This window comes from Anolis carolinensis, unplaced genomic scaffold, assembly GCF_035594765.1.
Source record: "Anolis carolinensis isolate JA03-04 unplaced genomic scaffold, rAnoCar3.1.pri scaffold_12, whole genome shotgun sequence".
Taxonomy (NCBI): Eukaryota; Metazoa; Chordata; class Lepidosauria; order Squamata; family Dactyloidae; genus Anolis; species Anolis carolinensis.
The window spans coordinates 10218263-10234956 of record NW_026943823.1 but is presented as its reverse complement, the minus strand read 5'-3'; the positions used below and the strand labels follow the sequence as shown (position 1 = coordinate 10234956).

Below are 16694 nucleotides of genomic sequence, written 5' to 3'. Positions count from 1 at the left end.
CTAAATATATTGGATGTCCCATTGTTTGGGATCCTAACCACTTTCCCGTCCTATTATTTTGACAGATTTAGTTCATTTAACATGCTCTTCCATTAAAACTGCTAAAGAAGATTTGGAGCCTGCTGTGGGGCAGTTGTTCAGTGAAGCCACAGAAGCAGGTAAAGGATTTTAAAAACAAACATGTTGAGCAATTTTGCAGTCTTCTCTTTTTCCCCTTCTCCAAGATGATTGAAGCCCAGTCCACATCAGGAGTTAGGTTATGAGCATCTGCCTTACTTATATATTTGTCACTCTCTATTTACTGTAGTTTGCTTTCAGATGGACGTGATTGGCAGTTCACTCTCACATTAGCAGCAAATCAGCAAAACCACAATGGACTTCATAATAGATCTATTCCATCTTGTTTTCAATAGTCCTACCCTACAATAACCTGTCATACATTCTGCATATGATGTACCTGAAACATTACAAAAATGAAACAGTGGTTATAATATTCTTTCCAAGCCTAGTGCTTCTGATCTGAGTGCCACAGGAAGCCATATCCTGAGTTCGATGTGCAATCCCAGTTTTTAAACCTACCTTCTCCATTATCTGTAGGGAATCGTCTTGTAGATCATCCCTGCTTCCAAAATTCACAAGCCACCTGGCATAGATACAGCCAATTAAAATCAATAATATACTCACTTATTATTATTATTATTATTATTAGGAATGGAGAGTAGCCATATTCATGAGTTGCAGTTGTTGGTCTCCAAGTTCAAGAAATCCAAAGTTGGAGATGCATGTGACACATCTCATTGCATCAGATAAGAATCTTGTTTCTGTGCATCTTTTGGATCTTCTCAAGGCATCTATAGGAAATAGTACCGGCTCATAAGAAGAGGCACTTGTTTGAAAGTTTCATGGACTCTTCATCATTCCAAATAATAATAGATCAAGCTACAATCTTGGGTTTTATTTAGGATGGCTTTACCATCCCATTAGTAGATTGGCAAGACTATTTGTATAAATGCCGAAAATCCATTTGCTGTTGTTGCAAATATATCTCCTGTAATGTAACTTTTTTTAAAAAAAAGTGGTGTTGTAAAGATCTGAAAAAGCCATGAAGAAGTGGTTAGACTGCCGCTTAGTGTCGCCTCGTCCTCTCTCCCTCTTTTTTTCCTTTCTTAACATTAATCTTAATGCTTAAAGTGATCTGGTTTTGAAGTGATGTATTGTTTGGAAGCTGCCTGGAATTCTTTTGGAGGAACTCTGTGATCAGAAGGGTCCTCAGGTGCATTGAGGCACTGAGAAGCTAGTTTTCACTGACACATAGGCCTTTTTATCATCAAGATGAGGTAGTGGTCGTATTTTAATTAAAATGTCAGAACAAATACTGTTGGAGTTATTGAAAATGAATCACCAGATAAAGTGAGCACTGGGCCATGGCAGGTCAGAGAAGCAAAGTCACCTGAAGGAAGAGGACTCTATTCATTTTCCTGACTAAATGAAGAAGAGGTAACTTTTTTTTAATAAGAGCAGTAGGAACTTTTAATAACATTTTAAAAGGAACTCCTTCCGTACCGTCAAGCACCACATCTTTCTGCCACCGACATGAAGCAAAGTAATATAGGAGAAAAAATTAACAAGGGAAAACCTGACTGCGCACACAGAGAGGGGCTGAAACCTAGCTTGATTATCTTTATTTATTTACTTTATTGAGTTGGTTTACGTAACACACAAATGGCAAACACACTTAGGGTGCTTCACAATTATTTAAAAAAATACAAAAATACTTTATTAAGACAGTCAGAATAAATACACAGCTGATTCCAGTATTACTATTTTTTTAATGAAACCAATGAGGGTGATCTTCAGAGTTGGATAGAAACATTTCCGAGTAGGCAGTCCTTGAGATAGACTAATCCTAAACTGTTTAGGTTTGTGATGTTTATGGTCAGCTAGCATGTTGATTTTATTTATACAATGTAACAAGAGCCAGGTCCATTTAGTCCAGTGGGGCACAACCTGCAGCCTCCAGGCCTTTGGGACTCCAACTCCCAGAAGTTCCTATTGCCAGTTTGTCCAGTGGTCAGGAATTCTGGGAGCTGGAGTCCAAAATACATGGAGGACTGTCAGGTTGTGCATCATTGACCGAGTCTGAGATTTTGTTCATACAGTGTCTAGTCATTTGCCTGATGGCAGCTCACCAGCTGGACACCAACCGTCTTGCAGTCCCCGGCAGACGATACACAGAGATTATGGCATCTAATACTAGAAGCAATACATAGCCACTCATCTTGTAGAATATATTCATTCTCCATGAATTTGTCTAGAGCTTTCCATCCATTGCATGTTGGCAGCACACCTTTTAGACATGCATCATTTCGTGACACAGTCGTTCAGTTTTAATAGCAAACTGGAGGTTGAATCAACTTCTTAAAAGATACAGACACATACATAACGTGTAAAAACGAAATGTATGGGGACACAACGTATGTAATGAGAACCTTTCATATACATATATATATATAAACATACATTTCCAAAACCTTCATATCGTTTATAAGTAACAGTATGTTACTAATAGTAACAATGTTACTTATATCAATATGCACCCTTGCTGTGTAAAAATGCACATACTTTGGTATAGCTTGTTACACGTAGACTAAGAGGCTTCACACAACACACCTATACACTGCAGCCAACTCACTAATATGTCACGATACACAGTTTGGAAAGCTCTGGTCTAGTCCAATAATAATGAATTCTACTATTTAAACTCTGTCGTGTGTTTGAAGAAGTACTTGCCTTTATTTATCTGATTTAGTTCCAGAGGATGACTCAGCCATGAACCTTGGGCAAGTCACACTCTCTCAGCCTCATAGAAAAACCATTTTGAACAAATCCTGCCAAGAAAACCCAGCAATACGTTCACCTTAGCATTACCATAAACTGGAAATAACTTGAAGCCACACAACAACAAGGAACTAAACTGTACCTAGCATGCATTAGATTTAATGAATAGCAATAAAGAGCAAACAGATATGAAGACTGTAAAATGAAAAAAGAATGGATGCCAAGCAGTTATTTCCAGAGAGGCAATTCTGTGCTATGGACATTGGCATTGTGATGACTCTAGAGTAGCATATTGGATGGCTTCTTTTAAAAAAACTTTTACTGGGTTCATTTGCAACTGAACACTCCTAACTAAAATGGTTTTCTCGTTGTTTCAGAAAGTGAAGGTGGAGGAGAAGGGCTGAAGCCTCAGATTCTTTGGGCAGTCTATTTCAACATGAGGGACTCGTCCAATATAAACAGGGCTTCCTATGACAACTTGCCCTCCAATGTCTACGTTTGTTCTGGGCCAGATGGTGCTTTGGGAAATGACTGTGCCGTCAAACAGGTAAAGGGAATCTCAGATTTAGTTTTCAGCTTTTGTCTGAATATTGCTAAGAAAAAGGAATGAATGGGTTCTGATCAAGACTCTGAAAAATAACTCGTTAAACTCTTCCTTGAAGAAGTAGTCAGCTACATGGAGAAGGGATTTTTCCAAGCCTCCAGAGAAATGAGCTGAATTTTTCAGGAAAAATAATTTCTTAGGAAATGCCCTAAAATAATCCAAGGGGTTTTCGAAGAACTCCCCTATCTTTCTAATGCACCACTGCTCTGCTTCATTTGCCTCAAGCTATAGTACTTTTTTTTTTGAAAATCATTTATTAATATCATAGAAGCCTTATGCTTCCTAGAAGCCTTTGATCTTCTTTTATCCTCTTAATGGGCAAATTATTGCCTTGTAAAACAAAATTAAGACTACTATTAGCCTTTGAAAAATACAGATCAGATGTGAGACTTTGGGCTGTCTCAGCTGTTCTTTAAAAAGCTCATTGATAATGTCTGTTTTTTTTTAAACTGCAGCTGCTTAAAATTTCTTGCATATATTCTCTGCAACCTGAGTCATTTAAAAATTGATGGCTTCTGAGCTTCATTGGTTGAGGAAGTTATCCTTGCAGGCCCAGAGTGAGAGACATGGCCTTAAAATGCTTTTATACGCTTGTAAGCCACCTCTCACAGTAAAGCTATACACGTATTGTTTGTGAATGTTGAACACCCTTTGACTCTGCTTTTCAAATACAGGGGACTTCAAAAATCTCAGCTTTGGTGACAATGTTTCTATAGGGCTTTTCTCTTGTTTAGAATCTTTTATATTGTCGAAAATCCATGAAAAGGTTCAGTGTTCCTAGGTGTTTACAAATTAGCAAGCAGTTGTGATGTGCAGAAGCTACTAACAGTGCTGTACAGCTAATAATATTAATATTAATAATAATTTTGTTTATTAATTATCTGTCCTTATGGCAGTGGTTTTCAACCTGGGGTCCCCAGATGTTTTTGACCTTCAACTCCCAGAAAAATCCTAACAGCTGATAAACTGGCTGGGGTTTCTAGGAGTTGTAGGCCAAAACACCTGGGGACCCACAGGTTGAAAACCACTGCCTTATATAGATATCTTTTTGAGTTCCATGTAAGACTATCTGTGGGTCCCTAGATGTTTTGCCCTACAACTCCCAGAAATCCCAACCAGTTTACCAGCTGTTAGGATTTCTGGGAGTTGAAGGCCAAAACATCTGGGAATCCACATGTTGAGAACCACTGATGTAAGAAGACAAGTAAGATGTATTATATATGCTCATGTATAAATCTAATTCATGTATAAGTTAAGCCCAAAATTATGGATTTTGATATGACCTGTGGATAGTTGACCCTTGAAGAAGTCAACTCAGTTTGTAGGGTAGTCCTAACTGGAGTAAACCCATTGATTCAACTGTTAAATGGTGCATCACATCAGTGCAATTGATCCAATGGCTATCCTCTAGTCAGAACTAACTCACAATAGGATTAAGGCTTTAATCATTAAAACAAGACAAGCAATCTTGTGTCTTGCAACATTATCTTACAATTCCTCCTAGACTCTTAGGTTCTTAGATAGAATCCAAATCACTGAAGCTCTCAAACTCCTGTTTGTAACTCTGGTTGACTGTAAAATCAGGAATAAGATGGGAAATACAACATTTATTGGGATGCAAAAAATAAAGTTCACCTGCACATACATCCTGCAGTGGAAAATGGGTACTGTATATTTACTGGTGAAAAGTTCTCTTGACAAGATGCACCTAGGTCATTGTGACCTGTGCCTTGTGGAGATGCCATTGAAAATGTGGCTTGACTTTTGGCTTCAGTTGGTCATCAAATGGACTGCATGGTTCCTTTCTTCCCCATCTCCTTCCTTCCAAATAGGCTGAAGCCATTTTTCAAGAGATGTTCCCCCAGGAAGAATTCTGCCCACCACCCCCAAACCCAGAAGATATCATCTATGATGGAGATGGCTCTCAACCAGAGGATCCTGGATTTGGAAATCCATCAGAGGACAAGCCGGAAACTGCACCCGAGAAGAGCACTGAAGAGAAGGAAGAGCCCGCTGAGGAATTACATGAGGAGAAGGGCCATAACTAAACCTGTGTCATTCTAGACATTGAGTAAGGTTCAGTCATTTCAGAAAGATGACCAACTATTTGTCATATAATTCCAGCAGAACATGACAAAGGTGCTTAATTGCTTGAGTTCAAATGGGATGGGATCTTGTCTCCCGTCCCATGCTGAGATGTATTACATGCTTGTCTCATTTCTCATGGAAATACATGTTACTGTTTTGTAAATAAGTTCCCATATTTCAAGCGGTTTACAGAAGTAGGTTTGGTTTTCTTTGAAAAGTGATCTCCAGAAAACAGCTCTTTGGATGGATAAGAGAGCAGGCCGTGGCCAACAGCATTCTGTTTTTAGTTGCACTCCCAGGAGATGTTCACCAGAAGGAAAAAAAATTCAGGTATTAGTCTGCCATTTTCTTTGGCTTGCTGTGCAAATTGTCACTGAAATGGCTTTGAAGCTCTGCTGTCATACGCTTGCTAGAAATATACAATAAAAAGGATATTCTTGCCTTCTTGGAAATGTTTGTCTGGTAGCTGTTTAAAATGTAAATACTTGTTCATTTAATTTTGTTGAAGAGTTTGACTTTATCACTGGTGTTTATCATTTAGGAAACAATTTTCCTGGTTATTTGACATTTTGAATGTTACAACATATGTACAAGGAGCTCCCCAAAACTGGAGACCCTGGTTCTTTCTTCCCTTTCTCTGGATTTCTTCTGCTTGGTGCATTTAGAATCTGTGTGTGGATTGTAACTTCAGTTTGCCTTTTGACTGGTCCAATTGCATGTGAGGCTGACGCAAGTGGGAATGCTGGATGGAGAAACAGGGGATGTGGGCATGGTCTTTTCATGTCTGAAATGATCCTGATGCCCTCCTTGTATGCATGCTGAGAGCATGAAAGGACAGAAGCTCATAGGCTTGGAAGGGGCCTCATGAGCTGTGTGAATTTTCAGAAGTATACTATACGCCTTAGATAAGGAAGCAGTTTTCAAAACGAATCTGCAACTAAAAAAATGACGTGAAGGAACCAAGTGGAAAAGGGCTCAACCTATTCTCATTCTCAGCAAATACATATAAAATTGGGACTCATTCAAAACACTATTGAGGACTATTTCTTCCCCCCAAAAATTCTTGAAATTACAATGTATGGATTTCTGAGCAGACGGGAGCACGTGGAACAAATATGCAAAGGCCAGTCAGTAGAGGGGAATGAGACAAGCCAATGGTGATGATGTTGTTTTGTGCAGGTGTCCCTTGGAGGGTACTACGTGCTCAGATATGAATTGCTCCATTAAATCTCTCTGTGAAGAACTAGATTTCAGGTTGAGAACTGGAGCTGAATTAGTGTCAATGTCAGTGAGGCCCAAAGGCAAGTTCACACCCACCTCAATGTTGAAGGGTGCAATATGAGGAGTGGCCCTTACAATAAAAGCAGGAAAGTTTCTGAGCTATCTGTTGAGGTGGGTCTCCTTGGATGGTGAAGACCTTTCTGATGCTGACCCTGGGCTAAAAGGTAGCCTTTACCTTTGCAAAAGGAATATCCTCCTGGAGAGTCCCCACCTGCTTTCTCCACACATTTACTTACATTACATAGGGCTGCATTATTCCATCCTTGCCCTCAAGTGCTATAAGCCCCACTGATAGTTGTGTGCATTCAAGTCATTTAGATCAATCTATCATGTGGTGTTCTTGGCTTTGTTTAGTGTTTTTGCCCTTGCCTTCCTCTGAAGCTGAGATAATCTGACTTGTCCAATGTCAGCCACTATATTTCCATGATGGTAGTAGGTTAGCAACAATGCATTATATTTAACAGAGATGGTATCAATGCTGCACAATGTTAGGTGGTTTGATACCATTTTTAGTATCTTGGCTATATCTGATAAAATCTAGGAATGTGTAGTTTGACAAGATATGAAGAATTCCTCTATTATGACACACCTTTGAGCAAATTCAGATTGCAAAGCTTACATGTTGTTGTGATAGGTGATAATTCAGCTACTATGCAGCTCGGCCAAAATTGTAAAATACAACTGCTCATTAAAAAAGTACGACCATTAATGATCAATCGCCCGTTTGTGAGGGAGAAGACTGAGTCTCTGCTCCCATGGTTCAGCTGTTCAGCTTGTGGTGACTTTGAGCGGCAAAAGACAATTTGTTCTATACAAACATGACAAATTTGCGTGGCATAATAAAACGAGTGTGGCCGTATCGCTGGTAAACAATGTATCCATGCAAACATTGCCGCTCAAATTCATGTTGGCTTTTTATGTTGCGCTTCTTGTGATGCCTGCAATTAAGCTGTTGTTTATGGTTGATAACAGAGAAGCTGACTCTTTTCATTTGCTCTTGCCATTCCTATGCATAAATCAGAAAGCATGGATGTAGCTCCATTATGTTTGAATGTTTACAAAATCAATATAGGAGTCGCAATGTTCTCAAGGCCTTTTAGCAACCAGAATCCTACCTGGACTTTTTGTTTTGTTTTTGTTTTTTTTTTAAATTGAGAAACAACTGTTGCTGTATGAAAATTAAAGTTGTGTTTGCAAGAGGATTTCAGTGATTTCTTTAAAGCAGTGAAGGTTGAAGGAAGAGGAGGAATCATCTCAAATGTTCACAGCATGGAGATGAAACTGACAATCAACAAAAGTCAGCTCAATTCTGAGTATTTTTGTTGTTTACTTGTTCAGTCACTTCCGACTCTTGGTAATCTCATGGACCAGCCCAGGCTAGAGCTCCTTGATGGCCGTGGCCACCCCCAGCTCCTTCAAGGTCAAAAAACCATCTATCCCTCTTGCCCTTGGTCGACCCTCTTCCTTTTTCCTTCCATTTTCCCAGCATCATGATCTTTTCAAAGCTTTCCTGTCTTCTCCTGATGTGGCCAAAGTACTTCATCTTTGCTTCTAATATCCTTCCCTCCGGTGAGCAATTGGGCTTTATTTCCTGGCATATGGACTGGTTGGATCTTCTTGCGGTCCGAGGTCCTTCGCTCAGTCTTCCTTATGTCCAGCACGCACAACCTTATGGGTGTTTAGGATTCATCAGTGCATTCTTCTAAAGAATGCATTGAAGTATAGAGAAGAAAGAAAACATACAAATTCTCCTTGTAATCTACAGTGTATTTTGGAAGAACTCTACCTCTTTATTCAACCACATCTCAGTGTTGAGTCTGCCATATCAATGTTCTGGTTTTTGTTGGTTTAGCTTTATCTTCCCCAGCTTGGTGCCCTCCAGGTATGTTGTACATGGTGGCCAAAAATGATAGGAAGTGTAGTCCAGCATCAGGTGGGCTAGCATGTAGCATAGATACTGTGCACTGTCCATGCAATGTAAGGTTTTAGACCAGTGGTTCTCAACCTGGGGTCCCCAGATGTTTTTGGCATACAACTCCCAGGAATCCCAGCCAGTTTACCAGCTGTTAGGATTTCTGGGAGTTGAAGGCCAAAAACATCTGGAAACCCCAGGTTGAGAACCACTGTATTACACAATATGATATTCAGCTTCCAATTTTTTAGCTAAATAAAGGATGGATATTATTGATTTCATACTACACTGAATATCTTGGAAGCACCACCCATTTCCATATCTTGTTGACTTGTTGTATGAAAGTCTCACAAGCGATGGCTGTGATAGTTGAGTTCACTATGCAGCTAATTCCAGATTAGCATCTTCCCATCTTTCCTGTCCACAGAATTAATGGGCCAAAAACGGTGCTGGCTTTTCTTCCTCTTCTCTTAAATTCAAGATTTAACTAAAAAAGACTTAAGACTTGCCTGGAGAGGGTGAAGAAAAAAAAATAAGGCTTGTTGGAGAGGATATATTCAAAAGATAATATGGCTTTTCTAAAAACTGGTAATTTATCTATAGGATTATTAATCAAGTTTGAGAAAGATAAGGTTAATTGAATTTTTAAATGAGCGGCTGTGTTATCCTTCAAGCACCTTGGAGCTCATTCAATATTCACACCTTTTTCATCCCACTTGGAAGTGATCCGATAGGTTTGAATCTTTTAAAGTAATTTGTCTAAAATAAATGCCTATTTCTTGAAGTAGAGGCATTCAGTTGGAGAGGTTCATTCTTGTAGGTGAGTTGCACATAGGTGGGTGCAACCATTGGCACCGCCCCATGTATAACATTTATTTTTAGGTAGAAGAAAGCAACAGGGTTCTCACTCAGTTGAAGGAATTATAAAGCCTGTTTTCAAATGATTCAATTCAGAAATACCTCTTCTTCATTCCAGGTAAGTGGTTAGGATTGTAGATTTAGCAGACTAATGTGCTGAACTTTTCACGTGAAATTTTCTGAACAATGCATTTTGGAGGTACAGTAGAGTCTTGCTTATCCAATGTAAACGGGCCGGCAAAACGTTGGATAAGCGAATATGTTGGATTATAAGGAGAGATTAAGGAAAAACCTATTAAAAATCAAATTAGGTTATGATTTTACAAATTAAGCACCAAAACATCATGTTATACAACAAATTTGACAGAAAAAGTAGTTCAATACACAGTAATGCTATGTAGTAATTACTGTATTTACGAATTTAGCACCAAAATATCATGATATATTGAAAACATTGACTACAAAAATGCGTTGGATAATCCAGAAAGTTGGATAAGTGAGTGTTGGGTAAGTGAGACTCTACTGTATTTCCTTAGGAATGTTTTTTTTTCATATAAAGCATTTGACATCTATAGATTTTAAGTACTGTTAGAAAATTTATTATTCTGGCAAAAGAGGAGAACACCAGAAAAGCAAATAAAAGCGGGATCTTAAGTACAGTAGAGTCTCAACAGTAGTAGTCAATGTTTTTGTAGTAAATGTTGCAATGTTTTAAATGTGTAATGTGCTAAATTCGTAAATACAGTAATTACTACATAACATTACTGTGTATTGAACTGCTTTTTCTGTCAATTTGTTGGAAAACATGATGTTTTGGTGCTTAATTTGTAAAATCATAATGTCATTTTATATTTTATAGGCTTTTTTCTTAATCCCTCCTTATTATCCAACATTTTTGCTTATCCAAGGTTCTGCTGGCCCGTTTATCTTGGATAAGTGAGACTCTACTGTATGTGTTTTCATCTGATTCAGTTGCTCAATATATTTCAAGATGATCATTTCGAATTCTAAATAATAATAATAATATTAATAATAATAACAATATACTTTATTTATATTCCACTCTATCTCCCCAAGGGGACTCAGAGCAGATTACAGGTGCATATATGGCAAACATTCAATGCCGTTATACAATAGAGAAAGACAGAACAGTACATAAACAGGCAGGCTTTCCCTCTTTTTTTCCATCTCCGGCATCTGGAAACTCTGTTCAAGTCAGCCATGGGAAGGTGCTGTTGCTTCATTCTTCCATGCAGAGGAATATTCTGCCGTCTGATGCTGACATGCTCCAAGGTTTTCTTATTTTGAGATGCATATTAAAAACATGCAAGCCATTGCTGTGTAGTTTAATCCACCCGCTCTTTCATGAACGATGTAAATACTATATAGGTCAAATATTCCTTATTCAGACTCCTGAAATCCAAAATACTCCAAAATTATCAGCATGACAGGCTGAGAAAATGGCACTTTTGCTTTCTGGTGGTTACCAAACTTTGTTTCATGCTCAAAGTTATTTAAAATCTTTCATGTTTAGATATGGGCCCTATCTCTGAGTTATCTCAGTATTTTAAAATCTGAAATAATCAAAAATACAGAACACTTCTAGTCCCATTGGGATAAAGAATAATCAACTTGTATCCTAATTCAGCGCATTGGTTATGGCATGTTTTATTGTTGTATACTCCCTGGAATCTTCAGATGTGAAGACGTTTATATATATTTGCAAACAAATAAAAGTAAATGCCGTATTACCAGCTAGGGTTGGTTCCATCTGTTAAAATGCTGGTGCCTATTGAACGGTGCTTCTTCACCTGGTAAAATCTGCATTGGGATTCCGCCTTGCTTCCCAACCATGGCATGCCTTCTGTCAGTCTGGAATTGCTCATCTCTCTCTTGGAAACCACCACAGGCAGAAAACTGCTACATTTGCTTTTTTCCCTTCTCTCCCCCTTCGACAACGATTCTGCTTTGGGTCATTTGACAGATAATCATTAGAACTCGGACGCCTGCAGACGAACTGGACCTTTTCCTTCCTATTATTCCAAGGAGGGATTTATGTAGGTAACTCCCATTAATGGTAATGGGGCTTGCGTGTGTAAATTCTCCTTGTGTCAATGGCAGGATTGACCCCTAAAATGGAATCTGCCACGCTCCGGGCTTGAGAGCAGCGGTTGAATCCGAAAGAACCGTTGCCTTTTTCTCCCCGCTCTCTGGTGACCATGTTTAACAACAGCAACGGATTGCAAATCATTTCAAAAGATATTGCTGCGGTAGCCTGTCAGAAAAGGGAAAGACGGGACCTAGTATCGCCTTTGAGACAAACTGATTTATTTCAGCATGAGCTTTTGTGGTTTTGTATCCACTTGGCAGTCCCTGGTGGCACAATGGATTAAACCGCCGAGCTGCTAAATTTGTGGACTGAAAGGTCAGTGGTTTGAATCCTGGGAGCAGGGTGAGCTCCTGCTGTTAGGCCCAGCTTCTGCAGTTAGAAACCATCCAAATGGGAGTAGCTCAATAGGTGGCGGGAAGGTAACGGCACTCTATGCAGTCATGCCAGCCACATGACTTTGGAGGTGTCTGCGGACAACGCCGGCTCTTGGGCTTAGAAATGGAGATGAGCACCAACCCCCAGAGTCAAACATGACTGGACTTAATGTCATGGGAAAACCTTTACCTTATGACCATGTTCCAGAAATATTATCCTGGCATTTCACATTTTAGGGGAATATTTTCAAACGTGGATGCAGAGATCCAACTCCACAGCAGCGAATAACGAAGTTGTGACCTTTGCTATGGCGCATTTACATCATAGAATGAATGCAGTTTTGGCACCACTTGAACAGCCGTGGCTCAAATTTATGGAATCCTAGGAGTTGTAGTTTGGTGAGACATCCAGTCTCATTGGTATAGAAGACTAAAGACTGTGTAAAGCTACACATTTCGAATCCTGGGAGCAGGGTGAGCTCCTGCTGTTAGCCCCAGCGTCTGCAGTTCGAAACCATCCATATGGGAGTAGAGCAATAGGTACCGCTCTGGCAGGCAGGTAACGGCGCTCCATGCAGTCATGCTGGCTTCATGACCTTTGGAACTAGTTTGTAAAAGAATTGCACCCTCAGTCGTGGGTGTGAAGCATGCAGCTCTCTGGATGTGGGTGGACTACAACTCCCATTATGCTCTACCTTGCTGTTTTGTTCTTTCTTAGTAATTTTACAAACTCGAGTGAGGATTTCAGCACACTGACAACTTACCTACTTGCTTGGGCAATCCCTCATTGTCCAAGTATGATTGTCTTCCAGGTGTGGTGTCCTGGCGGTGGATACGTAGGTGACCGTGGAGACATTTTCTTGATCCGCATGTTCTTCCACAGTGGTTTCCAGGTGGAAGACGGTCCCGATCAGGGTTGGTTGATGCGCCTTCCTCTTGGCATGTTTCTCCCTTTTGCCCTCCGTTCGTGCTTCTTCAAATTCCACAGCACTGCTGGTCACAGCTGACCACCAGCTAGAGAGCTGAAGGGCCAGGGTTTCCCAGTTCTCGGTGTCTATGCCACAGTTTTTAAGGTTAGCTGTAAAACACTGATAACTACATGTTGTCGAAGGCTTTCATGGCCAGGATCACAGGGTTGTTGTTTGTCTTTTGGGCTGTGTGGCCATGTTCCAGAAGTATTCTCTCCTGACGTTTCACCCACATTTATGGCAGGCATCCTCAGAGGTTGTGAGGATGCCTGCCATAGATGTGGGCGAAACGTCAGGAGAGAATACTTCTGGAACATGGCCACACAGCTCAAAAGACATACAACAACCCACTGATAACTACAGTAGAGTCTCACTTATCCAACACTCGCTTATCCAACGTTCTGGATTATCCAACACATTTTTGTAGTCAATGTTTTTAATACATCGTGATATTTTGGTGCTAAATTCGTAAATACAGTAATTACTACATAGCATTACTGCATATTGAACTACTTTTTCTGTCAAATTTGTTGTATAACATGATGTTTTGGTGTTAAATTTGTGAAATCATACCCTAATTTGATGTTTAATAGACTTTTCCTTAATGCCTCCTTATTATCCAATATATTCGCTTATCCAACATTTTGCTGGCCCGTTTATGTTGGATAAGTGAGACTCTACTGTACCTTCTTTCTGGCCTTCTTTTGGCTTTATTTCCATTGCTATGCAATACTCAAGTTGACCATTACAGGCATTGATACAAAGGATTTGTTAGCCAACTCCTACTATCTTCCTATACTTAAAAGGCATGGTTGTATGGCACACTTGGTTAAATCAACATGACAACCTTTCTGATTCTACAAAGGAGCAAATTCAGTTATCCGATATAATGAACTTCAGTGCATAATCAAGAGAGAGGTGGTCAATTTATTCTTTAACCTCCAGCAGCAAAATTACTTAGGCCAGACCCAAAATGCATCCTTGGCCTCACTAAGCATTGCAGCTAAGACTTTGTCCTTGACTAGGCCATTGGTTGTTATTTTTTAAAATAAGCATATATTCAGTTGGGCTTATGAGAGCACTTCATTTCTCTGTGACTATCTCTCAGACTTATTCTGGGATGTCCCTCAAAAACAATTGTCATCCTTCTGGAATTATGAGAGTCTGAAACCAGATCTATCAATAAAGTTCCTCTGGTTGGGAGCGCAGCATTTCCACCATTATCTTTATTTACAGGCTGGTGGCGGCGGCTGAAAACGGAGGCTCGATTCTCCCCGAACGAGAAGCCACTCGGGAATGTTGTAAATCTTGGCGGCTCTGGAGATTTAGAAATTCGACAGGGAAGCGTAAAGGAGATGCTGTTTGTTGTTGACTACATGGGAGGTCTGATCAAAGCCGACTTTAATAATAATCATAATAAAGGGGCCAGGCTTCTCGTTGTCATTACGTGAGCAGACAATAAATCCCATGCCCGTTGCATACATTGGCAAGAAAGACATGGGAAATATGCGGAGTGAATATTAAACCCAGCTGTGTATACTCAAACAAACTCCAAAGATTTTGCCAGAAAGCACTTAGTAGAAAGACACTTCTCATGAAAGATTTGATCTGTCTGTCCATCTGCCTCATGGATGGCCTTCAAATGTCTCAGCTTAGGTCATGTGGCCAGCATGAATACATGGAGCGCCAGTACCTTCCCGCTGGAGCAGTACCTATTGATCTACTCAAATTTGCATGTTTACAAACTGCTAGGTTGGCAGAAGCTGGGGCTAACAGTGGGAGCTCACCCCGCTCTCCAGATTCGAACCGCTGACCCTTTGGTCAGCAAGTTCAGCAGCTCAGTGGTTTAACCCGCTGCGCCATCGAGGGCTCACACTTGTATCCTTAGAAAAAGCTAATATGCTATATTAAATAATGTCCTTGGGAAGGGAGAAAAGGTTAATAAAAAATAAGAAATTGTTCATTAATGTCTTTCTCTCTCTTTAGAGGAAGGAACATCTTTAGAAAGGGACCATCATGAACAAAGTACTTTATTTTTATAAGCGGGTTATAAAAAATCTATGAATTCTTTGCTGACTAGTCTATATCTATATTTTAAGCAACCATATTTCCTTTGATTGTAAACCAAATGAGCTTCAATTAACAGATCCAAATGTGTGGGAAGGATAAATAAATTCAATAGGAAATATTGTTTCCCACTCAAGGAACGTAATGAATTTATAACATTAATATTGAGTGTCTGTATGCATTTGCACATACACCAGAAAAATTATTCCTGTTGCATGCCGTTTATTGAAAAGGACAGCCTGGGAATAAGTGGAAGAATGCTTTGAGGCGATTTGACATTGTGCGATCATGAGCATTTCCATTTGGGAACTCTTAGTGTGAACTACAAGCCTCGTGTGATCATCTCCTGTGATGTAATTTTGCCTTAGTAAAGGTACATTTTTTCCCCTGACACTAAGTCCAGTTGTGTCCGACTCTGGGGGTTGGTGCTCATCTCTATTTCTAAGCCGAAGAGCCGGCGTTGTCCATAGACACCTCCAAGGTCATGTGTGCTATTTCCACAGCAAAATGTGGCAGAGATTGGAAGTATCTGCATTCCGAATAACTAAGGCAACACTATGTTATGTATCATAGCAGTTATGTAACCAGGAATAACTTTACTCATTGCATTAAGAACTTGTGCAGACTTCAATTTGACACCACTTAAACTGCCATGTCTCAATGCTATAGATTTCGGAAAGTTGTAGCTTTACGGTCTTTAGTCTTCTATACCAATGATACTGGATGTCTCACCAAACTACAACTCCTAGGATTCCATAAATTTGAGCCACGGCTGTTCAAGTGGTGCCAAAACTGCATTCATTCTATGGTGTAAGTGCGCCATAGCAAAGGTCACAACTTCGTTATTCGCTGCTATGGAGTTGGATCTCTGCATCCACGTTTGAAAATATTCCCCCAAAATGTGAAATGTCAGGAGAGAATATTTCTGGAACATGGTCATAAGGTAAAGGTTTTCCCGTGACATTAAGTCCAGTCGTGTTCGACTCTGGGGGTTGGTGCTCATCTCCGTTTCTAAGCCCAAGAGCCGGCGTTGTGCGCAGACACCTCCAAAGTCGTTGTAGCCGGCATGACAGCATAGAGTGCCGTTACCTTCCCGCTAGAGCGGTACCTATTGATCTACTCACATTTGCATGGCAGAAGCTGGGGCTAACAGTGGGAGCTCACCCCGCTCCCCGGATTCGAACCTGTGACTTTTCTGTCCGCAAGTTCAGCAGCTCAGCGCTTTACCACACTGTGCCACCGGGGGCTCCCCATGGAACATTAGGTTGTGTAGTTCCTATCCTTGTTGTAGTGAGGACCCTCTCCTCCCATCTGCACTGCAGAATTATACTGTGTTTCCCCAAAAATAAGACAGTATCTTATATTAATTTTTGCTCTCAAAGACGCGCTAGGTCTTATTTTCAGGGGATGTCTTATTTTTCCATGAAGAAGAATTCATATTTATTGAACAAAAAATGAGCATTTATTATATATTAGCTGTGCCCGACCACGCATTGCTGTGGCATAGTTTGGTGGTTAGGAAGCAGCCTGGCTTTGAAGCTGCAAGGCTGTTTAGTGATATTCAATTCTGGGCCCGGGCTGTGGCGCAGACGGG

General features: G+C 40.1%; 1 protein-coding gene and 1 long non-coding RNA gene across 2 annotated transcripts in view; both read left to right on the top strand.

Annotated features, from left to right (window-relative positions):
• The window catches only part of chm (CHM Rab escort protein), a 53707-nt gene extending 47725 nt beyond the window's left edge, over window positions 1–5982 (top strand). The window contains exons 13-15 of the mRNA XM_003223358.4: window positions 66–158; window positions 3216–3385; window positions 5275–5982. Of these exons, the coding sequence (XP_003223406.3) occupies window positions 66–158; window positions 3216–3385; window positions 5275–5490 (479 nt within the window). The 3' untranslated portion in view covers window positions 5491–5982. The remainder of the gene's footprint in view (window positions 1–65; window positions 159–3215; window positions 3386–5274) is intronic.
• A 1148-nt stretch (window positions 5983–7130) lies between these two features.
• On the top strand, window positions 7131–11332 carry LOC134294036 (uncharacterized). Its single transcript, XR_010001018.1, has 2 exons — window positions 7131–8793; window positions 8924–11332. It is a non-coding gene; the product is annotated as an uncharacterized LOC134294036 (long non-coding RNA).
• The last annotated feature ends 5362 nt before the right edge of the window (window positions 11333–16694 follow it).